General features: G+C 55.0%; 1 protein-coding gene across 1 annotated transcript; it reads left to right on the forward strand.

Moving 5' to 3' along the window:
- The first annotated feature begins 7053 nt into the window (after window positions 1–7053).
- On the forward strand, window positions 7054–25914 carry MMP11 (matrix metallopeptidase 11). Its single transcript, XM_065646441.1, has 8 exons — window positions 7054–7292; window positions 16034–16284; window positions 17434–17577; window positions 18598–18731; window positions 21567–21814; window positions 22066–22279; window positions 23619–23876; window positions 24794–25914. The coding sequence occupies exons 1-8, from the start codon at window positions 7176–7178 to the stop codon at window positions 24925–24927; spliced, it is 1500 nt and encodes a 499-aa protein (XP_065502513.1). The 5' UTR covers window positions 7054–7175; the 3' UTR covers window positions 24928–25914.
- Window positions 25915–25956: the final 42 nt, after the last annotated feature.

Here is a 25956-nt window from a genome sequence, read left to right on the forward strand (position 1 = left end):
AAAGCAGGTCTGTTTTTTCCAACTTTCTCCCCGTTGCTCTGAAAGCAGACAATAATCTCCCCCTTCAGAGTCTGCCTCACTTAAATCCTCACGCTGTCACAGCCGAAACGTGGCTACAAAGAGATCTAGGAATTCCCCGAGCGTTTGGATGGCAAGGGGTTATTTCACAGGCGAGGAATGCGATACCCAGCCTTCCATCGGGCGACAGAGCTGTCGTTACCAGGCTGCAGTTCCACGAGGCGCTGGCTTCCCACCCACGAGTGGGACATTTCCACGGAAGCCGTTTCCACGCAGCCGCGCCACGCTGGGCTGTGTCCCTGCCCGGTCCCACGGGCCACCAACGGCAGGGACCACCAGTGGCAGGAGCCACCTGGAGATGCTGCCGGAGCCTCCTGCCTCCCGAGCTGCAGGTTTGCGCTTGGAGAACCCTAATTACTGCGTGCAGGGGCAGATCTGGGCAGTGCTCTGGGTGTACCTGAATTTAAGTTATTTAGGTTAACAGCAAATTGCACGGGGTGGTTGCTCAGGGATCTGGGCAAACTATTCAAAGCAGAAGAAAGTGTCTGATGAATTAGCCAGTATTTTTGTTTGTGGACAATCCCCTCCTCCAAAAAAAGAAAAAAAGCCCTCCAGTTCTTACCAATGTGTTTGTTACTCAAAATTACTCCATGAATCATTTCTAACTGAGATGCAGTCAGTGGGTTTCTTGTGTCCTGCTTTTATTTTCATCTCTGAACTCTGGTTAGTCCTAATTTTGCTTGTGTCTAGAGGCTGATTTCAGCCTCCGAAGTCCATAAGGAGCTTTCAGGCCAGGTGTAAATATGCAAGCACTACTTTTTTAATCCTAAAAAGCTTTTCACAAGCAGAAGTTGCAACTGACAAATAACACAAATATATAAAAAAATCAAGCAAGTTGCTACCATTAAAAGGAATTTGCAGATTTTTTTCATAAGCAAAGGGGCACGTTTTCGGCAGTCCTGCCGCACTACCGTTCCCCCAAGGAATAACGAAGTGGTAGCATCAGAGGTAGGTGACATTCAATGGCATCGCTCTGCAGCATGGCACACAGCTGCATCCTTCCTCGGTCTCCTTTTAGCCAAAATATGATGCTGTGAAATGAAGTCACTAGACCTGCAGGACAGAAAAGGGAGGAAGGAAAACAGGTGGCGTCTGAGTGGAGGAGCTGCAGACGGCTGGACGGGGCTGCGAGGAAGGGGAGGCAGCACCACCGAGGGCCGTTTCAGCTTTCAAGTCTGTGCTCCCAGGATCTACATGCCATTTCTTGGATGTGGTTTGCCCCGAGGCCAATCTCAACAGCTGTGGAGTTTCAGCAGATCAACAGTGTAGTTTTCAATAAATTTCACCAAGCAAACGAAAGGATTTTAACTCATTCATGCTAGCCCACTTTCGGTCTGAAGGCTCCTCTGGACCTGAATCCATTCATGTCACGAGTGTTCCCCGTTTGAACCCCGGGCCTGACTGCTGGAGCACACGCTGCTCTGCTCTGGGTTCCCAGAGAGCTCTTCCCCATCGGGAAAGGCTTCTCTCAGCCATGCTCATGGGTCCCAGCAGGTGTAGGCACATCTCTGCATTTACCTGTGCCACTGAAACCCGCCCTGGTGACCCACGGGTGGAGGAAGGGACCCAATGTGCAATGTGGATGCTCTCATCTCCTGCTGGGGACAGCAGAAAGAGAAGTTCCCCGTCTCCTCTTCCCCAGTGGCAGCTGCATCTCAGGAGTTCAGTGTCCTTTGTACCCACACATCCAGAAGCAGGGCCGGCGCACTCGGTTTCCCCCGTCTCTGCTGCAGACCCACAGCAAACACCTCTGGAGAGCTGCGCGTGGTGGTTCCCCAAGCACAGCTCCAGGAACGCTGACGGCTCCGAGGCGTCTGCAGTAAAACACCATGTGAGTGAATACGGAAGCCAGGATGGGGTCTGTGTGGAAGGCAGAGGCATCCGTGACCTTTTAGGAGGCTTTAGTATCAACCCATGAACAGCTACTGCTTGGAACAGGAACATCACAGTAACTACCTCCCCCATCTCCCCTTTCCCAAGCAAAGACGTGGCCCGTACGGCAGCCAGAGATGTTGGGCAGCACCGCAGTCTCCACACAAACAGCTCATAGCCACCTGCAATTTGGAGTCCTTTGTCTCAGCTCTCCAAAACATCTCACGAGTTTTAATCACCACATTGCTCTTCCTGCCCTACTGAGGCTGCCCAGCCATCAGCGTCCAACATCTCTTCTCAGTCACCAGCTAAATACTGGAGCCCATCTTTTCTTTCTTCTGTGGAATAAGCCAGTGGTATCTCCCCTTCCTCTTGCTTCCCCTGCAAATGCACATGGAAGCCTGGTTGTGCACTCTAGTTTGTCGACACCTCGTCTGAAACACTCTTCTTGCAGCTGCAACCTCCACCATGGAGTGGTGGGCTCAATGCAGAAACCATCCATGGGTTCCTCCATAGGAACAGTGCGAGCTTTTTGTCTGGCCTTTTCAAAATTGGTGGCCTGAGCAGCTCTCTGCCAAGGCTGGGCACTGTGTGTGCCGTGCTGGATTCATGTGTGCAAGCTCTCGGGCTGCTCCTTTTAGATGGTTCTTCAGAGTCTTCAGTTTGGGCTCTGGGTGCTTCCCTGGATCTCAGGCTTTGACACCAAGTTTGTGATAATGCAGTCTCAGTTCAGCAATTGTGGTCCAAGAGAAAGTTGAAAAACATCTCGGGAACTGAGCCCTGCCACTGTCTGGCAGCCAGTTTATCGCAGTGACATTTGTTAGTGGTAGCGCAGTGTGAGTCTCAGACACGTCCTACCCCACAGCATCTAGGGCAGCTCGAGCTCTGAATTGCAGGATGCTGCCTCACTGCTGCAAAAACTAACAGCTGTGAGAGCCGCTCTGCATCCCAATGGAGAGACTCGCACCAACCCCAACCCACACATCTGTGGTGTCTCCTCTGGTTATCTCCTCTGGAGGGAGTTTACTCGCTCTCCTGTCATCCGTTCCTCCCGGCTCACATCCTCCCTGCTTGCACATGGCCTCATTCAGTCAGAGCCCACAGCACTGCCCTGATGCTGGGCAGATGCCCCATGGATACCCATTCTGCTCACCCAGCACCAAACTACCAGCCCAGCTGCTTCTCCATATGAGCACGGCCACCCCAGTCCTGCCGAGATGCGGGAAGCACTCTCTCCTTGCTACTGCCCCAAGAGGGTCTCAGGGAGTGAGTGGTACCTGTTCCAGGGAGGTGCTGAGGAGGAGGGAGAGGGAGGAAGGTGAGGGGTTTGGCTGTTCTGAGCAGAAATGTGCGTGAAGAAAAGCCTCAACCCACACCCTGAATTCCACAGCTCGGCTCCGGGGACAGGGGGAGGGAGAGAGGACAGGATGGGACATTTCCAGCAGACCCACGACTTGTTTGTAAAAGCCTCATCTCACCAGCCGTGCCTGCCTCCTCCCCCAGTGCCTCCACGTCTCACGCTGGGTTTTATTAATGCAGTCCCCCTTAGGCGAGAGGGAATCACATCCCAGGAGACATTCCATCAGCTCGGCTTCGCAGGGGATCAGAGGGAGCCAAGGGTGGGGGGTGTTTCACCAGGACGCTTCACTTGCAGAGAGCTGGCAGGTCGAGAGCGCTGCAAGACGGCACTAGCAGCGCCTTATCAGACACCGAGCAGCCGCAGGCTGGAGTCAAGTCTTTGCTCGGCTCTGTATCTCCCCGCCACTTCTGTGTTGTCCCAGCTGGCAGCTCTTTAACTGGGCTCTGCCAGGTGCACGGCCGGGCACAGGGAGTCTGGGCAGGGAGTCTCGCCCTTGTTCTCCGTGTGATGAACACAAGTGTTGGCGTTGTGCAGCCGGGTCCGTGCTGCACAGGGGCTCAGTGTGGGTCAGCACCCGTCCCCATGTCTCCACCACCAGCTCCTCAAAGCCATTGTGCTCTGTGCCCGTTGGGTTGACACCTCTCGCCAGGAATGGGAGCTGGCTCCCCAGCATCTGGCTCCTCAGGTGAGTTGCGGTGCGCCCTGAGCCTACGCCAGGAAAACGCCAGCAGATGAAACTCTGTCTCAGGCCAAGAGACACGAAGATGGACGTGTTTTCCTTGCCTGGCTTATCTCGCAGGCTGTGCTTCTCACTGGAGCCCGGCACTGTTTGTGCGCTGCGCTCCTGGCACGGGGGCAGGAGATGAGACATGAAACCCTGTGGGCACCTCTCCATGGCTGTGGGCACCTCTCCGGGGCTGTGGGCACCTCTCTCAGTCAACCCAGAATTAAGGCCAAGGAAGGTGTTTTGGTTTTTTTTATTTAAAGGGCGAAACCAAATAAATGCAAAATAAGTAGTAGCGGATCAAGCAAAACTTTCTGGAAATTCATAGTGAGACTGTTGCGTTGGCCTAGTTAGGCTGAAGTCTGGGGGGAAAAAAATCGAAAATTTTGGCATTTTCAAGGTGCACAGTTTGGATCCAGGACAGTGTGCACAATTCCACCATTTTACTTTAAAATATTTTGAAAAGCTAAAAAGAGCTTGGAAGTAAAGCATTTTGCAGACCAGCAGAAATTTTTACATATTACTTTACTTTATGTGTTACTTTATCTTTTCACTTGTGAGTCCAGGCCCAAAGGCCAAATTTCCCCTAAAACTGCACATCCTCTTCTTGCCCCCTCCCCATGCCCATGCTCTGGGCTGCCAGCTGAGGACGAGAAGCAGGTAATTCAAGGCCTCCTCAAGAAATACTCCTGATCGCTGCTGTTTACAAGGGCAGTTCACAGCACATGACCCCAGCCTTGTTTGCACCTACCACCACCTGTACAAACACCCGCTTTGGCTGCCCAGGAGAAAAACAAGATGCCAGGGCTAAAGAAAAGGGGAATCTCAAAAGTGAGGGGGTGAGAAAAGAGTCTTGGCTGATGGGGATGTGTCTCCATTTGTCACCCACTGAGCTGTGGTGCTGGAGACATCAATTCATGAGGCCATCACCTACAGGGAGGAGACAAAAGACATTAGAGAAACCAAAAGGGTTTCTCTGTCCTGGGGATTTGGCTCCTGGACCCTCTTCCAGCTGCTCAGGGAAATGCCCAGGAGGTGTAAAGCTTCCTGCTGACTTTGCAGAGAACCTAAAACCAGGTCCCCAGCAGACAGAATACAGCTGTGAAAGTCACACCAGGGAGGTGGCAGGAAACAAAGGCCTTTGGACAGACAGGCTTAATCCATTTAAATTCAGTTTCTCTGTCCCTTCCCTCCCCTTTCCCCTTCTCTCTCATCAGAGAGCTCTTCCCTCACCTCCTCTCACTCCAGAGTGCCTAACAGCAGCTTCACACCCAAGTGATCCATGGGCTGAGTTATTCCACCTCTTTGCTGTGCTAGCAAAAAGGGCTTCTGCAGGCTGGGCATAGGGCCCTTGCAGAAAGTGAGCACGCAAGCCCCCAAAACACCCAGCGGGCCATTTTCCTGCTGCTAAACATCTACTTGCTCGTCTGGGAAATATTTGTAATCCCAAACACACCATGCACTTTCTTTTGTGCTAAGTGCCTTGGCAGGAGCCAGCAGTTCTCACCCGCGGTCCCATCTCTGCAAGGACGGTCTTTCCCAGAACAGCCCCTTCCAAAGTCGTCCTTTATTAAGAGGAGCCAAACTGCCCGTCGCTGCCTCACGGGCTGCTCCCACGCCTCTCCCCGCTTCCCCAGGACACCGGCGGGCTCCGCTGCCATGGGCTGGAAGGCACCGAGCTCCCAGAGACACCAGCATTCAAAGAAAAGACACTAAAGAAAAGAGAGACAAAGGCAGGAAAGCTTTTCTTGCTGGGACCCAGCTGTCTGGCTCAGAGCAAGGCAAGAAAGTAGGATCTGCTCTGCATTCCCAGGACACAGCCAGAACAGCAGGAGAAGGGTAAATTCCACCGTGTGAAGTCTGAGCCCTGGGAACACCAGCTCCTCGCTTCTTCCCTTTTGCTTCTTTCCTCCTTCCCTCTCCCCTCTCACAAGCAAGGCCTTGGGGACACACCAAGCACATGGCTCCGCTGCGGGGACATTGTGCTAACAGCCTGCTCAGAAAGCACGGCAGCACCTTCCAAACACAGCCACAAACAGCCTCTTTCTTCTCGCATCTGCTTACCGTACCCACTATTTACATCCTCAGTATGGTTCCCATAAAACAAAACACGAACAACTGATCACAGACAAGTAAAACAGTAACGCAGCCGGAGATGTCAGGAAGACTTACCCACTCCGAGCACACCAGCCTCGGCAGCTGGAGATCAAAGTTTTCTTATTTGCATACATTTCTTGAAACAATTTGCAGCTAAACGCAAGTCTTCTGAGAGGATGCTGACACAGTCCAGGGCTTCTCCCATAGAAACAGGAACCAGGAAACCAGATCTGCTGCCTCATTTGGGTTGGAAAAGACCTTTAAGATCATTGAGTCCAACTGTTAACAATCTTAATATGCAGTTGCTAGAAGGACGATGCCTGATCTCAACAGAAAATGGTGGGTTTTGTGTGGAAAGCTTTTAGTAACACTCCACACAAATTGAAGTTCAGTGTTAGCATGTCCACTAGTATGAAATTTTAGAGCCTCTATTACACAGAATTGCTTTTAACTTCATGATGCAGAGAACATTTAGAAGCAAGTATATTCACTAACATGAACTTCAGCATAGGTCAAACTACAACATTTATCCACATTCAAGTGGGAATTAAATTAGTAAAACAAATGAGACTAACAGGGACTTCATGCTAACAGTACAATACTGATCCAGGGATTATGCTGGGCATTTTATTTTTTTTGTCCCTGGTATTTACTTTTAGTCCTTGCTACCTCTAGGCAGTGGGGGTGGCAGACACCTTAAAACCGACCCGTGTAAAGCCATCCCAGTAGAAACCAGTTGCGGGGCTGGAAGCATTGACACCGGAGCAATGCTTAGCCCCGGGGGGAATCCGGTTGCACGGCGGGGCTGGTACCGGGCAGGCGCGGGAGGGGGTCCCGCCCCCGGGGGGGGGGGCGGAGCGGGGCGGGCCGGACCCCCCTCCCGCGATGCCACCGGCCCGTGTCCCCCCGGCCCGTAGAGCCGCGGCTCGGGGAGAACAAAAGGCAGGAGCGGGAGGAGGCGCGGGGAGGAGGGCAGGCGGCTACGGGAGGGGGGGGGTGGATAAAAGGCTCAGCAGGGGGACCCCCCCCCACCACTTCTGCCCCATGTCCGATCCCGCTCCGCCCGGCATGGCCCGTCCGCCGCTCCCCGCCGCCGCCGCCTTGCTGGCCGCCGCTTTGCTGCACTGCGCGCCCGCCGCCCCCGCCCGCCGCCACAAGCCGGTGAGTCGGGACCACCCGCTGCCTCCGTGTCCCCCCCCGGCCTCTCCAGCCGCCCCCTGCCCCGCCGTGCTGCCGTCCCTCCGCCCCCCAAGCTGCCTCCGGGATGCCGGGAGTCACCGGCTGCCCCTGGCCCGGTGATGCCCCAGCGGTGCCCCCCGGCCGGGCACCCCCGCTCCGCGGGCTCCTCTCGGCATTGTAAGGGCAGTTTTCACAGGCTGCTCCCAAGTAACAAGTGATAGGACGGGAGGAAGCGGCTGCAAGTTGAGCCGGGGAGGTTTAGATTGGATATTGGGAAAAAAATTCTTCACGGAAAGGGCTGTCAGGCGTTGGAACAGGCTGCCCAGGGCAGTGGTGGAGTCACCATCCCTGGAGGCGTTTAAAAGACGTGTAGATGAGGTTCTTAGGGACATGGTTTGGTGCCAGTGTTGGGTTAATGGTTGGACTCGATGATCTTGAGGGTCTCTTCCAACCCAAATGTTTCTATGATTCTGCAGAGCAAGCAAAGGAAAAACAGTGAGCAGGACACGGAGGGTTTACGAGAGGACGTGGGATCCCCCCTTCCTTTAAAGGCAGCAGAGCACTCGCTGCCTGCTCACAACACCCCCCGCATGCTGCGCTGGCAATTCCGAGAAGTGTTATGGGGAGATGAGGCTGAAGGGATGAATCGAACGAGCAGGCAGGAGGGGAGCAGCATGGCTCTTTCCTCCTGCACACGCCTGCCAGATCCCAGCACCTGGGGTGGAACTGCCAGCACCAGGGACGCGGCTGCTGCCGGAGAAGAGCAGCGGCATGCGAGGGATTCGGGGGACAGGAGAAGACAGGGAGCTCCTTGTGCTGGGAATGTGTGCGTGTGTAATTGGGTTATTATATACATGCGTTTCACTAGTGTGCCATAAAATAATGACAGAGCAAATGCCCAGTAGCAGCCCGAGGGGATTAGTTCAGGTTCTGTTGATGGTTTTATTATCAGCTCTGTCATCTGAGTACTTTTTAACTTGGCTGCTAAATATGCTGTGGGTTGGGACTTGGCGCAGAGCAGCCTTGGCCCCCAAAGTGCTTGTATTATTCTAAACAAAATGTCACCGTGCGTGGCTCTGCTCTGCCCATGAGGAAGATGAGGCCAAGCGCTCAGGCGGTGGCACTCTGCACCCCAGTTATGACGCCGCTCCGCAGGTTTCATCCCCATCTGAAGGCAGCAAGTGGTGGGCTCGGAAGGACCTGCCTGAAACGAGGGAATGCACCAAAGTGCTGGGAGAGCACAGAGTTAATGCAGGGATCAGGTCTGCTCAGGGTCCTGTTCCATCTAATCCACCATCACCCCCCTGAAGAAGGTCCCCCAGTTGGCAGTCTGCTGTCCAGAGATGGGTTCTTCCTCATCCCGGGCCAGTGCTCTGCATTGTGAGTGCTAATACTTTCCTCTTGGCTGGAGTAACTCCAGGCGATGCTCCTACAGGTATGTTTTGCTCAGGAACACCTTGTGCTTGTGTGTTTCACCAGCCATGTGGAGCTCGGGGTTTCAGACCAATATATTTCACTCAGTCTTTGCAGAGGTGGTGGCTGCATTGGTTTGGTGTTGGAGACGGACAGATGATGTCCCATCCTTCCAAACAGCAGTTCTCTCAACCCCATTAGCTGCCCTTTGGGGTTCCTTATCTGGTGCCAAGTCTTCTGAAGGTTATTCTACTGCCTCTCAGGCAAAGCCAGCATCACCGTGGTTGCGGAACGGCTGAAGTGGGGTTGCTGGGCTGGCAGTGGCCCATGCACAGCCCTTTTCTACCCTTTCTTACTGTAGATCCTGCCATGCCATCGCATGTTCACTTCCCTGGGTTCTTTAAGTCTCTCTGCACAAACTGATGTTTCCCTGTGTCTACTAGCAACATAATTTTCTGTCTGGGCACCTTTTGCTGTTGGGTGATAGATGAGGAAGGAGCAAAGGGACTGAGCTGGGAAAAGAGACTCACGCTCCTCCAGGCCAGATGTTGGTGGCTTTCTCGAGCTGTGCCAGTAGACGGGCTGCAGGATGCTGCACCGTGACTATTTGGTGCTCCAGTAACAAGTCACAACAGCAGTAAATGAGGGGGGAGGGAATGAAGGGCTCAGATTAATTTTAAAGCCAGGCTACACCGGACAAGTTGCAGAAGCAGCTGTGTTCTTTGTAGCAAACCTTATGGATCTCCTTCACTTTTACATTAGCACCTAAAGAAAGAAAGAGAAAACTGAGAGCAGAATACAGGCTGTGTCTGGTGTCCACTGTAATACTTGAGAACAAAAGATCTGCAGTCCTCGGGGCAGCACACATGCAGACGCTGAATTCCTGCATTGCTTTCGGCTCCCCGGGGAAATCAAAGTCAGTCCGTTTGCTGGGAAACTCTGTCTGCGGAGAAGCGGTGGGCACCCTCCCAGCTGCCAGCATGATCCCTTGGGAGCCGTATCCTGCAGTTTTCGCCCCAAACCCATCAGGTTCCCCCCTGGAAACGCGGTGCTGCCTTCCCCGCAGCCCGGGAGCTCAGGGCTCAGGCAGCTCCCGCAGGAAGGGTTTGATTTGCACTGTTTGGTTTGGCTATTTAAATACTGCAGTGAGTGTTGGGGTAATTTTAGGCATGTTTATCCTCTGCTCCAGGAGAGACTTGAAACACATGTAAGCGGTTATTCTCCAGCGTGTTTGTTGTGTTTCTGCTTTCACATGCAACACGCACGCCCTGCAGTGTGGCAAGACTTGGGGCGTGCAGCTGGCAAAGGGGAATGGGGAGGGAGAACGGGGAGGAGAGAAGCACTTGGGGGGGATCCCCCACTCCAGCTCATGCTGCAATTCGCTTGCTCCCCCCTGTCCTGGCACCGTCACCTGGGGGTGCACTGTGTAGGTCTTGTTTAAAAAAAGGATCTTCCATGGGAAAATTGTCCTGCAGAGACTTTTCACACCACAGATGCTGTCAGCTCTTTCCTGCCGATCCCAAATGGGTGGACAGGTAAATGAGGAGCTCCTGGATATTCTTACAGCCTGTAACATGAATGGAAGTTCTGCCGAGTCTGCACACAGCTGTCCAGCAAAATGAAAAATGCAGCAGTTCAGGGGTTCACTGAGGGCCACAGATGTGTTTTTAGAGATTCACTGAGATCCTGGTGCAGATGAGACCCACCGGTGACCAGACCTCCTCCTCTTAGTGGGACTGGGGCAGGAGAGAGGCATCACTGGCTCACAAAAGTGGCTCTGTGAAAATTAGCGGAGGGGGACTCAACCCCAGATATCTCCAGGAGACTGGGCAGGGAGACAGTGGTTGTCTTGGGGATTTGGAGATCCCAGCCTGCACATCCGAGCAGCGCACACTCCTGGAGGGTAGAACATCCCCCCAGTTCTGGAGAGGGCTGCACTGTGCCAGGTGGCCCTACCCAGTGGGAAATGTCCTGGCTGGTGTCCTTGGGTTTGGCACCAATAGCTCATTGCTCAAAACATCTCAACCCCCTTCCTCCTCTGCCGGGAACGTGCTGCATCCTAGAGCGGTTTCTTGGTTTCAAGGGGATTTCTAGGTCATCAGATTAAGGGCTCTTGAAACCTTTTGCTATCCTGGGGCTTGTTTGCTTTGTGGGTACTCCTGTTTCTGGCAAACTGTTGCTTGGGTGACACCAGGAGCTTGGTTGCAGTGTTGTTGATGGACTTAGACTCACAAACTGTCACATAATTAAAGTGTCTGACAATAAAAATAGTCCTACAGTGTTTATTCATTTGCTTTCTCTTGCTACATCAGAGCCTGGGTCTCTTCATTCTGTCTATGGGCATAAACATTTGCAGTCCATAATGTTTCATGTTCCACGTTGCTTAGGAAAAATAAACATTTTCCTTTTTTTGTTGCCAACAACAACTACCACCAAATAATCCGGAAACAAGCTGTCAGGCCTCGGGAGGTAACGCTTGTTGGTGCCACGGAGCGGGGAAGTGAGCGGAGAGGAACTCCCAGCTGCGTTTGCAGGGCCGGGCACTGCGGCACCTCGTGTTGGGCCAAGTTTGGCCTCGGATCTTGTGTTCCCCCAGTTCCGTGTGCAGCAGGACCGGGCTGCAGCCCAGCGTGAAGGAGCTGGTCCTGTAGCAGAAGTATTTTGTATAAGCAAAGAATTTGTAGTTAGAGGGGTTGGGACCGCCTGCCTTGTTCTGGGGGAGGTGGGATCAATAACCCTCGTGGTTTTCCTTGGGGATTGTTTCCACCAGGTTTCTATTGTTTCCACTAACAGCATCTTGACCGGGAGCACACATAGCTCAGGGTCTGACCAGACCACAAATACAATCTATCTGTTTCTGCCGTGAAACTTCACCTACAGCATTAGCACTTTCCAAGGCCAGTCAGCTTCTGGGACCCATCCTGACCTGGAGCTTGCTCCGGTTTTACCACTAACCATCAGCTGTAGCTGCACTTTCAAATCCAACCACTGCAAATCCACACGGGGCTGAGAGGCAGGCTGGCCAAAAAGCTGTCCGTGTACTCTGTGGCCCAGGACAACAGTGCTGCTTTTGGGCAGGAACATCGCTGCAGCCTGTTCCGGGGGTGCAGAGCCCCTGGCGGGGCACAGCCACCCACCAGTGGGCATAAATGGGGTGAGAGAACTGTCTTATGTGGGAACAGCAGGGGAAAGCGTCTCCGCTCACCTTCCCCATGTGTTGAACTAAGGGCAGGAGTGCTCCGAGGTGCAGGCTCGTGGGTGGGAGGAGGAGGGCGCTTCTAGCCAAGGAGGGAGCAAACACCAGGTCCTCGGCAAACACTGAGTAACAGCAGGAGAAAGCAGAGAAAAATGGAAAAGCAGCAGCAGAAGGGACAGGGAGGTGGGGAGAAAACCCATGAGCAGAAGAGGAAACAGCCCCCAATGACAGGGAAGTATCCAAGACTGATGGGATTCGCGTTGTAACTTGTCCAGTCACTCCCGTCTGACGGGGAGGGGGGTCCCTTGTCATGTCCGCGCTGCAGGAGCAGGCAGGGGCCCAGGTAATCAGGTACATGACAGAGGAGACAAGTTTAAGTTCAGGGCAGGCAGCAGGGGACGGACCCAGGCAGAGGAGAGTGCTGGGTTTGTCAGTACCAGGCACTGGCCTCACTCCTGAGGTATTTCATACAGGGTGTTGCTGATGTTCCCGCGTGGCTGTGCTGCTCCGGCTGCTGCTGCTCCCGGGAGGCTCTGGAGGGCGGGTGCTGCCCAACACGACGAGGTTGAAGATGCTCCCGGCTCCTCGGGACGGCTGGGACACTTCCTGGGAAGCTTGGCTGGGGTTCATCTGGCCCCGGCAGACCCAGAGGTGATGGCGGTTGTATCGCAGCACTTGAGGGCGGATAGAGCTGCACGGAACATAGCGGGCAGTCTGCGCCTCTGCTGTGGTTCCTGCTCTCCCGTGGGATCTGTCCTCTCCCTCCTGTTCGCTCTCAGCCTTTTGGTCTCAAGGCTGCAAGGAAGAGGCACTTTCTTCGCGGGGGCCAGGCTGCAGCACAGCGCTCTGTGTGTAGCTTTGCTCCTCTGCTGTCCTCACCGCTTCTAACCCTTGCTTTTGGGCCTGACAGCCCCTCTGCACCCCTGTTGCGCAGATGTTTTGCTGCTCAGTCTCTGTTGCAAAGCCCTGGCCTCTTCCCCTGGCCAGAAGCTGTTTGTTCCCATGCACAGCGCCCACCCCAGCCACGGGTTAGACTGTGATGTGCGGCGCAAGTGGCTGCACAGAGCCTTGGCCAGGGGCTCGGCCCTGGCTCTGAACGCCTGCCCCAGGCTGCACGGACTTTCCTTCGCTTTTCTCTCATTAATCCCTTCCCCTCTGGTGGCGGGATGGGAGGAGTGGGGATGCCCTGATGGTTACCTGACAGCCAGTGCCTTTCTCATCCTCTTTTCACAGGTTTGCACTTGCTCCAGCAGCAGCACAGCCCTAAGCAAACCCCTAAGGTTACACCTGGGGCATTATAGCACATTATAGCACAGCTGGTAACAAAGCAGGGTCACCCTGAGAGAGGGTGGCTTCAGCGCTGGGTGGGAAGGATGTGACCTTAAGTAAGAGGATGCATTATCTACGCCTTGGGAAGTGCCTGTGGCAAGGTGTGTCCAGCCGAGGAGACCGAAATCTCCAGCCTGATGTGTCTCCTGAGCATTGTTTGGCGAGCGGTTTCTAACCCTCACATTTCCCCTCGCCGGCTGCGCCTGCAGTGGCATTTTCCAGCCCTTTCCTGCCACGGTGCTGATGTCGGTGCAGTGACGCCAAGGAGAGGCTCGCTGTTTGTCCAGGGACACAGCCAGCACGCGGGGCAGCAGGGCAGGTCTTGCCTCCTGCCTCCACCCAGAGCCCGCGCAGGGCCACCCTGTGTCCCCTCCCAGGGTCAGGCAGGACCAGGGAAGGTCCTGCCTAGGGCAAGGTGGGTTTGAGTGGCTGGAAGCTGGGATTCATGCCAGCGGCCTTGAGTTAAGCAAAGAGGAGAGACAAAACTTACCTCTGGTCTGCCCTTGAACATGGGGTCCCTCAGGGCAAGAAGGAAACAGGCAGATCCTCCTCTGTCCTGCTGAGGGGAGGGGGATAATCTCCTGTTTATGCCAGTGCCCCCCAACCAGGAAGGCAACAATGGGCTTTCCTGGGAGACCAGGTGGATGCGCTTAGCGCAGCCAAGACAAAAGAAACCAGGAGTAAGTTCGTCTAGGTCAGCCTCATCCCACTCACCTACCTGGGCAGCTCCTGAGGGTTTCCCAGTGCTCCCAGTTCCACAGCGAGGGCTCTCCCCGGAGCCCATCTCCACTCCTCCCTACGTGCCTCGGTGCGGCCGTCCTGCACCTCCTGGTCCTGGAAAAGCAGACACGTTCCTCACCCCGTGTCCTCGGGCAGCAGGACCTGCCGCTGGTGGTAGCGGGTGCTCCTGCGTGCAACCAGGAGCAAGGAGCCAAGCGGCCCCCCAGGCTGGGCTTTGGTGACACAGCTGCCATTGTGTGCTTGGCAGAGGGTCTCGTGGGTTGGAGCAAGGTGTTGGCCAGGACACGAACCTTAGCAGCTCCTCCTGCCAGCTGCCCTTCGCGGGCGCTGGCTGCCAGCCCAGGCAGGGTGCCAGGCAGCTCCCCCTCGAGAGACAGGTACCTCGGAGCTGGCAGGGCTCAGCAGCACAGTGCAGCCCCCCGGGGACAGGCCAGTCCCTGCGCCTTCCGCCCACCACAGCACCTGAGGGATTCTCAGTGCCACGGCTGGTGGCTTGGGCGAGCTTTGCTGTGCAGGATGTAAAATCGCTTTCTCTCTTTGCACGTGGTGATGGTGCCGTTCCTGTGGTGTGTGACAGTGCACTGGGACACCAGGGTTGGGTTGATGGTTTCTAAGGCAGAGGCTGGCAGGTGCCAAGCCACCAAGGGTGTCTTGTCTGGCTGGGGAGCACAAGCCAGCTAACTGGAGTGGTGACAGACACATGAAGAGATGGACACCTAAACTGCAGCTTGTGTGACCTCCCTGGCTCCTGTGTCCATCCAAGCATTGCTCAGAGGCACGAGGCCACTGCAGAGCTGGGAGCTCGGTGGCGGAATGAATGCCAAGGGCTTCACACTTCATTCCAGCCCGCATGAATGGGCTCATTGTAGGGAGCAGAGCGGCGGCAGCACACGGATTACCCGGCATCATGGCAGCCCTGGCATCCTGCCCTTCGTGTCCCTGCGGGGCAGCCGGGAGAGCTGGCCGGGAAGAAGGCAGCTCTTTGTAGGGGAAGGAAGGGGATCCCTAAACCCCAGGTCCTCACTCTGGAGCCCTGTGACACGGAGCCTGCCTGTCCGAGTAGAGACGTGTCACTGCTGCATCTCAGCTCCTCCTGCTGCTCAGATATCTTTACGTTTTCCTACATGGAATCTAGCAAAAACTTTTGAGTTTGGACCTGTGGCTTGTGCAACACGCTGACATGGGGACCGAGCACCTCTCACCCCTCACAGCAGGCTGGGGCTTACACTTGGGTCATGTTTTATGGTGGCCCCATAGTCCTGCTGTCAAGTGGGAAGCCAATGGAAGTCGGCTAATTAGCATTAATTAATGTTGTCAAGAGGAACTGTGCCTTTCCAACTAAGTGTGGGAGAACTCAGGTGATCTTATCCTCAGAGTCACAGGCATGGTATGGCAAGGGAGTACCTGCGGAATCAGTGACCTCAGGCAGTGACAGGGGCTGCAGGGATGGTCTCTGCTGCTCTCTGCCCCACGGGATGGGCTGAGTCAGCCCCCAGATCCGTGTGTCCTGCTCTGCAGCTTGCGATGTCCCCAGCCATGCTGGGAGCCTGCTCACCACAGCAGGACAGCAAGGGGACACATGGGAGCGACAACAGGGAGCATAACCACGTGCTGGAGACTAAAGGCTTCCTCCCATCAATATCACCTCTACCCAGGGCCAGGAGGGAATAAAGGATGTGGGGCAAAGGGGGAGAATTTACTCCCTGGTGATTAGTTTTGTTCTTGAAGGGTCTGGTTCTCATCCACAGTTTGCAAAAGCATTTCCTGCCGGCTGGCTGCCAAGGAAAAGGTGGCCAAAAATAGCCCCGTGCCTAGGGGTGCCGTGGCATGACGTGGTGCCTGCCCGGTGCGACCCGCCTGGGAGGAGCAGGGCCCGGGGCCGGAGGGTGTTTGTGGGGAGCAGGTTGTGCCCCAGCAGGGGGGAGCAGCCCCAGGCAGGGGTGAAACTCACCGCTGCAGGGCTGCTGTGGGCAGATGTTCACCACTCCGCATCATGGCCTCTCTGCCCAGACACTGAAGCCCCGGCTTTGCTTTTCCCTTTTAGGACATGTCTCGGAAGCATCACACCTGGAAGGAGCAGAGTCCTTGGCTGTCTCCCTTGGTGAACGCTGTGGGGACCGGTGTGCCCACCAAGGGCTTCCCCGTGGGCACAGAAGAGCAGCTGACGCACTGGAACCCTCCCCGCTGCGGCGTGCCAGACGTGCCGGTGCTGCCGGACGGCCAGAACGGGCGGAACCGACAGAAACGGTTCGTCCTCTCCGGCGGACGCTGGGACAAGACCGATCTCACCTACAAGTAAGAGAGGCCCGAAATGGGAGTCAGGCAGGTTGGCTTCTCCCTCCTCAAACCTTCCAGTCTGAAGTTCCCATCATGCTGTGGTGTGACCGCAAGACCTGGAGGGCAGCCCCAAATCTGGGTACGGCAGGGGAGCCACGTGCTGAAGCGCCAGCGGCACCTCCACATCCCCTCGCACACCCTCCCATAAACACAGCTGCCCACCCACCCCTGCACAAACACGTTCTGCACAGCCGTCACCTTACCCCTCCGTCAGTCCCACATCAACACCCCACGCCCATACATTCACTTCCCGACATCAAACCCCTGACACGCGTCAAGCTGAGCCTCCACCATTGGTCCTCTCCTTTGCTCCCCCAGCCACCCCGCTGTGGGCTCACTTCGCAGTTTATTTTAAAAAGACCTTTTTATTCGGCTGTTATTGATGTTGCCATAAACACGACTTCAGTGTAAAGCTTTGCCCAAATCACCTCACACATTCTCAATTATGAATCTGCTCCATAGGCTTGTGGGAGAGTTGTGCTGCCGCCCAGTTGCCCACAGGGGCATGAGTGGAGAGGTGAGCACACTCGTATGGACCTTGACAGCATGTAAATCATCTTTTGTTTAATTAAGTGCAGGAGACAGTCCCTCGTAGTGTTAGGAGGCTATAGATAACAGAAGGACTTCTTCCTTTTTTTTTTTGGTCAACAGTGTTAACGAAACACAGCAGAAACAAACACACACCAACACTGTTAATGGAAGGGAAAGAAAGCTCCCTCTGCGGCACAACTCACAGTCTGCCCATGCTCTAGGAGGGCAGAAGAGGCAGCGGCTGCTCTTGGCAAGCCCAGGTTTCCAGGGGCAGAACATGCAGAGACTGAGGAGCAGAAATCACATCCCAGCACGCCCAGGCAGCTCTGTGGGGCTGGACTCACGGGGGACAGACCTGGGAAATGCTGCATCGCTTCAACACTGGTGGGATTTGTCTGCTCGACATGTTGCTCGGAGGAGGGTGCTGGAGCAGTGCTTCTGTGGACGGGAGATGTTCCGGTGCTGAGAAAGGGTGGCAGCTCGAGTGACATGATCCTACAGCTGGTGTGTTCATGACAGCAGCGTCCACGGGACAGCAGGTGATGCTCTCCTCATCCGGTGTCCGTTGTCTTTCAGAATTATCAGGTTCCCGTGGCAACTGGTAAAAGCTAAAGTAAGAAGGACCATCGAGGAAGCTTTGAAAGTCTGGAGCGACGTGACGCCGCTGACCTTCATGGAGGTGCAGGAGGGCCGGGCCGATATCGTCATCGATTTCACCAGGTGAGCAGGGTGGGCAGCGGCTCCCTCCTCCCAGAGCCGCAGCCTTGCAGGCGAGACCCCAATCTCTCACCAGAACAAAGAGCTGCCAGCACACAACTAAGGGACTTGCGTGGAGGCTCATGTTTCTGCTTTCAGACGCTGGGATTTTTTTTGTGTTTTATTTTTGTCAGCTGTGGGCTGCCTGGTGTAAGTGCAGCTGTTCCATGCTGGCTGTGCACAGTACTGTTGCTGATCATTCATTAATTCTCCTGGTACATTTACATTTCTCTGCCCACAGGCTGTTTTCCCAAGCATTTGTTTTTATTTTCCATCTTCAGGTCCTCCTTCCTGTCCCTTGACTGAACGACGTAACCGTCTGCCCAAAGACAAATATAGTTTCTTGGTTAAATGAATCTTGGCTCCCGGCCTAAAATTCACTTTTGGCAAAACATGCACAGGGGAAAAGTCTTCCCTCTGCTGCGTGTTTGCACAAAACTAATAAAGGCAGTGGAGACCGTCGAGGCAGCGCTGCGACGTGCGTGCTGTGTGTCTGTGCCTCCCTCGCCTCACCAAGGTGGCCACGTCTCTCCTGGGGTTCCTTCACCAGTCAGCAGCGGGCTTGGCACGAGTGAGGACCTGAGCGTTTGGCTGGGTTCGCTGCCAGCTGCCCCTCCACATCTCCTGGCCGCTCCGCTATGTTGACTTAATCTTGGCTCAAGCAGTCACCTCCTTAATTCTTTAGGCTCCATGGTTGGCTTTGGGCTGGAAGCTGAACGGGGGGAGGAGAGAAACATCCCTGAGAAGACACCCGAGCTCCCCAGGGCTTGGTGTGACCGAGCTCTGCTTCCTCAGTGCCCCAGTGCAGAACCAAGTTTGCGGCAATCCGAAGGGCTCAAAGCAGTCGATCAGGACTGGTGGGATGAACGTGGGGTGAGAGGGAGAGCTGCTGTCCCCTGGCAGTGCCTCCGCCTTTGGCCAGACGGTGCTGCTTGCCAGAGGTGCGCGGCCGCTGGTCTGAGCTGCAGCGTGTCTTCTCTCCAGGTACTGGCACGGGGATAACTTGCCTTTCGATGGGCCCGGAGGGATCCTGGCACACGCGTTCTTCCCCAAGACACACCGGGAGGGAGATGTCCATTTTGACTATGACGAGACCTGGACGATTGGGAACAACCTGGGTACGGTACTGTTTCACAGGGAGCTGTGGATGCTCCAGGGTGCTTATCAGGGCACTGGGAAATGATTCCGTTGTGGTGTGAACAGGCATCCTGTAAAACTGAGAGGCAGCAATCATTTTTGTGGTGTGCATTGTCTTCTCCGACCACTTACAACCCTCTTGGTAGTATTCAGTTTTTTTCTTGTCACTCTTCAGCCCCTGCAAAGCCTGTGTCCAGAACCAGACCTCCCCTGCGTGGGGGGAACAAGAGGGACACCCCTGAGAGCCGGCTCCTCTGCCCGGCCACGTGCTCTGCCCCTTGGGAATTGCACCCAGGAGCTGCTAGAAATGGAGCAGGGAAGGGATGAAGGCTCAAGCACCGGGTGACACTGTTGTCTTCCGAAGGACAGCCTCAGCCCCAGCCCCTGCATGCATGCACTGTTCACCGCCTGCCCACAAAGTATTTTCTCTTTGAACAAGTCCATAAAGGGAAACCACCAGGCTCCAGCTCTGCCCTGGCGGCCTGGGAATTTTCTGACCGTAAACAACACCACATCAAGACTCTTTTTTCGTTTTGTTTTGGTTTTTTTCCTCTCTCTTTTTTTTTTTTTTTTTTTTCTAATAATAGACCCAAGCTGGTAGCTCTACTCGGGCACTCAGGGTCTGGTGTGACAGTATCTTGTGAGATACTGCAGTACCGCCCGGGACCATCTGGATCAGCGCCCAAAGCATCAGTTTCTGGAAGACCCACCAAAATTAACCCAGGTCAGCCGCTCCTCCTCCTTCCCAGTTTGTCTAAAAGGACAAAGACACATTCACAAAGCCCAAGTGAAACCCCTGCCTCTCTGGGGTTTCCCAAAGGTTTTGTCTTTGTTGGTATTCAGGGCTCAGATGGGCTCCCCCAAAGGCCACTTTGTTGCCAGCTTGAGTCTCTGGGTGGGGCACAGGACCTATATGTCCCCAACCCTGTTCATGCTGACCCGCAACAAGAACCACAGAGCACCAGGTCTCGCCGCAGAAGTGTTTCTGCTCCCGAGGGAAGGGTGGGCTCTGCTGTTTTCACCCTCTATGGGGGCTGCCTGTGTTGTTGAAGGAATTCCTACATTCTCCCACAAAGACAGTGTTGGAGGCAAACCAGGAACTGGAAGGGGATGCCAGTTCCCGGCAGAGTCCAACCCTATTCCATGGCCTTTCTCCCCCTCCACATCTTCCATAAATAAATGTTGTAAACGCTCCTTGCAGCTAATTGCCATTTAATATGCTGAGAAGAGCTTTATGATATAAACATGGATAAATCCTTATCTCAGCTCTCAGTGAGATGGGGAAATCCTCAGCCCCATTTTACAGCTGAGAGAGCAGAAGTAGGAGGAGGGCTCAGGTGTGCCCTGGGGTCACCCCAGAGCCGTGCAGGACACAGGACTCCACGTGGAGAACCTTCTGCGAGGGACACAGGGATGTCCCCAGCACAGCTCCTTCAGTCTGCTCACCTCCCCCAGAGAGGCTGACAAAAGCACAGCCCATCTGCCAACACTGGAAAGCAACGAGAGAGGAGCCTGCCAAACGAAACAGAACCGTCTGAAAGTTTGTAATACATCACTGACATAGAAATCCCACTTTCTCAGCTGACCTAGATGTGTCCGTTCAATTGGGTCAGTGCCATGTGAATTCAGCACTTCAACGTAAAGCTGACCAGTGGAGGAAGACAGGGGCTCACCTTCCTTCCCCTCCGCCCTTCACAGGCATTCCTCCCAGCTGCACCTCCCTTGTCCCGTCCCATCCCATCCCATCCCATCCCATCCCATCCCAACCGAAGCGACCTGCTCCCCTGGAGCCAGCCAGGAGACCCCGCTCGGAGCCGCGACGCTGCCTGACTCACATCCCCGCCTTTCTCATCACTCGGGCTGCAGCTCGGAGCGATTTCTGGCTGAAAGCGAGTGAACGAATACGCTGGGACTTGTCAACAAACAGCCCTGCTCAGAAGTTTCACTGCTTAATATGCCTCTCTTCCAGCTTTCCCTGAGATTTATCAACTTCAAAAAAGATCCACTGGAAGCTAAACATCACCTGCCAAATGACATTTTTGCATACTGAAACCCACTTTTCCCCCCTCCTTTTCCAGATGCTCCCAGGTCATGTATTCCTAAAATACGATCTTCCATACATCTGCTGGAGTCTGGTGAAGAAGACCCATGCTTTCACCCTGGAGGATCTGTTACAGATTTATTTCTAAATGTCACCTTCTTGCTACAGTCCACACACAAGCAATAAATGAGCTCCCTCTGCTGTCTGTGTGACAGCGGCCATTAGCAGGTGTTCCCTCCCTGACACCAGTTATCTGCCACAGTGGAGGTGATCTAACTGGGACCTGGCACACTCGGGCTGCAGCCAACAACTGCTGCGAGGCTGGGTGGACAAACACCAACCTCAGCACCCCACCACCTGCGTCTACGGGCCAGACTTCCTTCTCTCCAAAAGCGCATGGAAAACCCTTTTCTTCCTGATAGCTGATGAGGTGCAGGAGCCCCTGGCGACAGAATTACAAATTCCCAACATGCCCAGGCCAGTATCTGAGTGTTTGATTTCATTCATGGTGCTCCTGAACAAGTGGATCCATTTATTATGCCCTTTGACTCCTTAAAACAACATGCAAACAAGGTGCAGAGGAAAAGTCTGGGAACAACCGCCTGCGAGCACTGTAGAAGGTGGATTTCTCTTGCCCGGCATCAGGTTCCTATGAGACACCTCAGTGCGCTGTCAGTAATGGGTAGAAGTGAGCCGAGGAGGCAGGCGTCCTCTCTGCAGGCACAGCTTGCCTGTGGCACACGAGCAGGTGAAAGCATCTCCCATCTCTTTGCAGGCACTGACCTTCTCCAAGTGGCTGCTCATGAGTTTGGTCACGTCCTGGGCCTGCAGCACACGGCTGTCTCCAAGTCACTGATGTCTCCTTTCTACATCTTCCGCTACCCGCTGCGTCTGAGCGAGGATGACAAGCAAGGCATCCAGTACCTCTATGGGAAACCCAAACTGGATCCCGACCCGACCCCGACTCAGCCAGCAGAGCTGCCCCAGCCAGACCTCGAAACAAATGAGATCACCCACGTAGAGGTGAGTGAACACCCCGGCTTGTTCCCCGCTGCCGGGACTGTCCCCACCAGCAGCTGGCTCACAGGTGGTTGGTGTCCGTGTCCTCTGCCCCTGCTGCTGGGCACCGGTCCGGACCCCAGGGGATGCAGGGAGGGGGCTTTGGGCTGACAGCAGGACAGCTGCCTGGACACGGGGACCTACCGTCCGCTGAACCCAGCCTGGGCAAGGGGACCTCCCCAAGTCCCTGCGCCTGATGGGCCACGCTTTGGCAGTCCGAGCAGCCTGACGCCTGCGACACAGCCTTCGATGCCGCCTCCACCATCCGAGGAGAGCTGTTCTTCTTCAAGTCCCGCTACGTGTGGCGGCTGCGAGCCGGAAAGCTGCAGGACGGATACCCAGCGCTGGCCTCCCGCCACTGGCAGGGGATCCCCAGCTCTGTCGATGCCACCTTCGAGGACCCTCTGGGCAATATCTGGTTTTTCCAAGGTAAGAGCTGGACTGGGATCAGACGGTTTGGAAATACATCTTTACTGAGGAGTATTCAGGACCCGACAAGTCACTGGGAGAAAAAACCTCCTGGGCATCCTTGGCAATCCAGTGGTGCTTGTTATTTGTTTCCTTCTCTTTTTAGCTTAAACTTTTTAGCAGATATTGAGGCAGGAAGAGAGAAGGAGGGGTCACTTTTATTTTAGACACAGCCAAAATATGCCATTCTCCTCCTCTGGAACACAAATGTTTGATTTGAGCCCCTGTCCTGGCAGTGCTGCTGGCAGAGGAGCCCCCTGGGGAGCACTGTGCTAGAGAGAGCCCCAGACACATTCTCAGGCTGTGAAACTCCTGTGCTCCCATGTCCCTGCTCAGGGGATGGACAGCATTTTCTCTGCTCCTCAGAGACCTGGACACGGAGCTTCTGTAGCACCCACAGCCTGAACGAACCCAGAGAGAGCGTGTGTGCAGAGCCAGGCAACATCCTGCTGCCCTGGGGATTAAAATCCATCACCCATGGGGGGCCAGACCCCCTCCTGGCCATCTCTGGACTTCAAGACCAGCAATAATCACTATTTCATCTCCAGTTTAATGCTCTTTCCATGTGTAGATGTAACAGTGGGGATGCAGAATGACGTAGGGACCCAGGTGCCCTGAGTGTGCATGCCCCGTCTGCACACCGTGAAACTGAGAAGCAGAGAGCAGAGCAGGCGGCTCCGCGGCAGCGTTCCTGCACAGACAGATCGCTTAGCACCTGACCTGCACGCAGGGACTCACAGTGCTAAAATTGGCAGGCTCCTACCATGAGTTAAAATGAGATAAGGGGAAAGTATTACATGCCGCAGGCTAATTACAGAGATTCCCATTTTAATCTAATCTGGAAATGTGCTTCTAGTCTCTATTTTAGCTTGGCAACTTCTCCCCGGTTTCTGTAGCTCGCTCCTTTACAGCCTCACGCCCCCTTTGTGCCTGTGCATGCCCACGTATGTTCTGTGTTCTCCTCCAAGCACTGAGTCTGCAGGGTAGAGGCTGGTCCCTCCAGCCAAGTCTTTTATTATAACTGCTACAAATAGAGAAAAGACAGCTGCTACAATGATCCTCCTCGCCCCACACTGACGCCCTCAGGCTGGACTGAGGTGGGAGTCAGCTCCTTGCACTGGTGGCACTTTGGGCACCTGTCAGTGACAGTGTCCATGAGACTGGTGGGGTTTTTCCCTCTCACACAGCTTTCCCTGGGAGCTCTGCCAAGGTACCAGCTCCAGTTGCGCAGTTGACTGCCGAATTATCAGCTACCAAATAGCTTCTGAACCCTCATCACCCTTTCCTGTCTCCTCGCCAGATTCTCAGTACTGGATTTACGACGGTGAGAGACGGGTATCTGGTCCCACCCCGATTGTGGAGCTGGGCCTCCCTGCGTCCCCTGTGCAGGCAGCTCTGGTGTGGGGCGCCGAGAAGAACAAGATCTACATCTTCAGTGGAGGCAACTACTGGCGCTTCCACCCTCACACCCGTCAGGTGGACAACATCTACCCGCGGACCATGGCCGACTGGCGCGGCGTCCCTCAGGAGGTCGACGCGGCTTTCCAGGATGAGCTGGGTCAGTGCAGCAGGGATGTGGCCAGCTCTGGGGTGGGCGCTCAGGCTGATGACACTTCCCAGCTGGAAGAATGGGGCAAATTTAGACATTTGGTGGCAGCAGATGCTCCCCAGCCATAGCACATGCCATATAGTGTATATAGAGAGAGGCAGCTCCCTCCAGAGGGTAGGCAACTGAGGCTTCTCCCATAAAAGCAAGAAGTTTTGTCATTATTAATTGTAACAACCAACGGTTAAGTGTTTGATAGAGAGAATTCAAAGTTCTGACCAAGAAATGGCCACGGAGTCCTACCCAGCTGTTACTGCTCACGACAAAGTGGTGAGAAAACAGCAGGACCACCACCCACACTTCAGCCCAGGCAGCTGTCCTGAACAAACAGGCCGTTTTCAGTGTTTCCGAGTCCTCTCAGATGTGCCCCAGGCTGAAGGCAGCACAGCAGTGCCACACAAACCCTGGGGACGGTCAGGGTGCTGGGAATGACAGGTGTGGTCACTGCCTCTCTCCTCCCAAAGGATGCGGTGGAACGGCTCCCCGCTGCTTCCAGAGCCTAAATCCCAGCGCTGCTTCCCCGCAGTACCAGATGGTCTGCAGCTGCTCTTCACACACTGCCTGTCATGGGCCCTGCTCAGGTCCTAGGTGTCCTCTGCTCTCTTAGGGCCAGGCCACTCCTTGGGTACAGCATATTTAAAACCACCAGGAATATAAAATAAAATCCTTCTTACTCTCCCATCAAAACTAAAACAGCGTACGGCACAAGACTGTGGTCAGGTGAAATGAATCCAGCAGCATCTCCTGCCTCTTCCATGCCATGTTTCGGTACTGCACATGCTGCAGAGCGTCAGCAAGACAAAGTGCCAGGAAAGAGCTCTGAGCTGTGCCAGCCTTGTCTCTCCTGACCCTTCCTCTCTCACCCACAGGCTTTGCCTATTTCCTGAGAGGCCGAGATTACTGGAAGTTCGATCCAGTCCAGGTGAAGGTGCTGGAGGGCTACCCACGCCAGATCAGCCAGGACTTCTTCAGCTGTACGCCTTCCTCCAACTCCTTCAGATGAGGACGTGCTCGTGTCTTCCACACTCCCCTTCCAGCGCCTGCACCTCCAGCAGCCACGCAGAGGGTTCCCTCTGCCATTCCTGGCTCCCTTCCAGGCTCAGCATCTGACACAACACGTCTCTGTCACAACAAGTGGCAAAGTTTGCTCCTCTCAAGTTCCAGCAGCCCCAGCTTCAGTTGCTTTCAATATAAAAGCATCTGCCATGTTCTTTGCAGGCAAGAGCAGTCACTAAACCCTTCATGTGGCCACGCTCTTCCGGCAATAGCATCCCAAAAGCCATCGAGCCAGCCTGGAACGGGATCACGCTCTCCTAATTAACCTGGACCCCATCGTGTAGAACTGATCTGCCAGCATTTCCTATGTTTACACAGCTCACAAGAGCAGCCCTTTGCTGCTCCAGACATTGGCCTGGAAGGAGGAGGGCGGCTTCCACGGGGACACCTTCCTCAGCCTTAGCCAAGGGCTTCAGAGGACACTGACTGCCCGGGAGGAACGCAGACACACGGCTGCTGCCAGGGTCACCTCACCGGGGCCGTGGTGGTGACATCCAGGAGCCCGCCACAGCCCTGCTCCGGGTTTTGTGTTGTATCACTAGTACACGTTAGGATTTTTATACCGGTTTGTGTATAGACAAGGGGCCCCCTTCCTCCCGCGGTGCTGGGTGCCAGTGCTGGACGCTGCCCCGGCGCTCCCTGTGCTCTTCCCCAGCCAGGCTCCCGTCCCGGGCTGCACCGCTGGGTCCCAGTGCTCACAGACACCGGGCTGGGGCCGACCCCGGACACCCCGCTCAGCTCTTTGCACACCCCTCCCGGGTACAGAACCTTATGCCAAAAATCACCGCGGGGCTGCGGCCGGTTTGCTCGTTTCCGCCGTTCACCCCCCAAGTGAGCGGCTGGGGACACCCCAGTGAGCGGGGCCGGTGTGACCGGTAGCCCAGCCCGCGGCTCTCAGTGCCAGCCCCGCCCCGTGGCCGCAGCTGCAGGTGTCTGTCCGTCCGTGTAGGTGTGTGTCTGTATTTATGTACCGCCC

This window comes from Caloenas nicobarica, chromosome 16 (genome assembly GCF_036013445.1).
Source record: "Caloenas nicobarica isolate bCalNic1 chromosome 16, bCalNic1.hap1, whole genome shotgun sequence".
NCBI classification, from domain to species: Eukaryota; Metazoa; Chordata; class Aves; order Columbiformes; family Columbidae; genus Caloenas; species Caloenas nicobarica.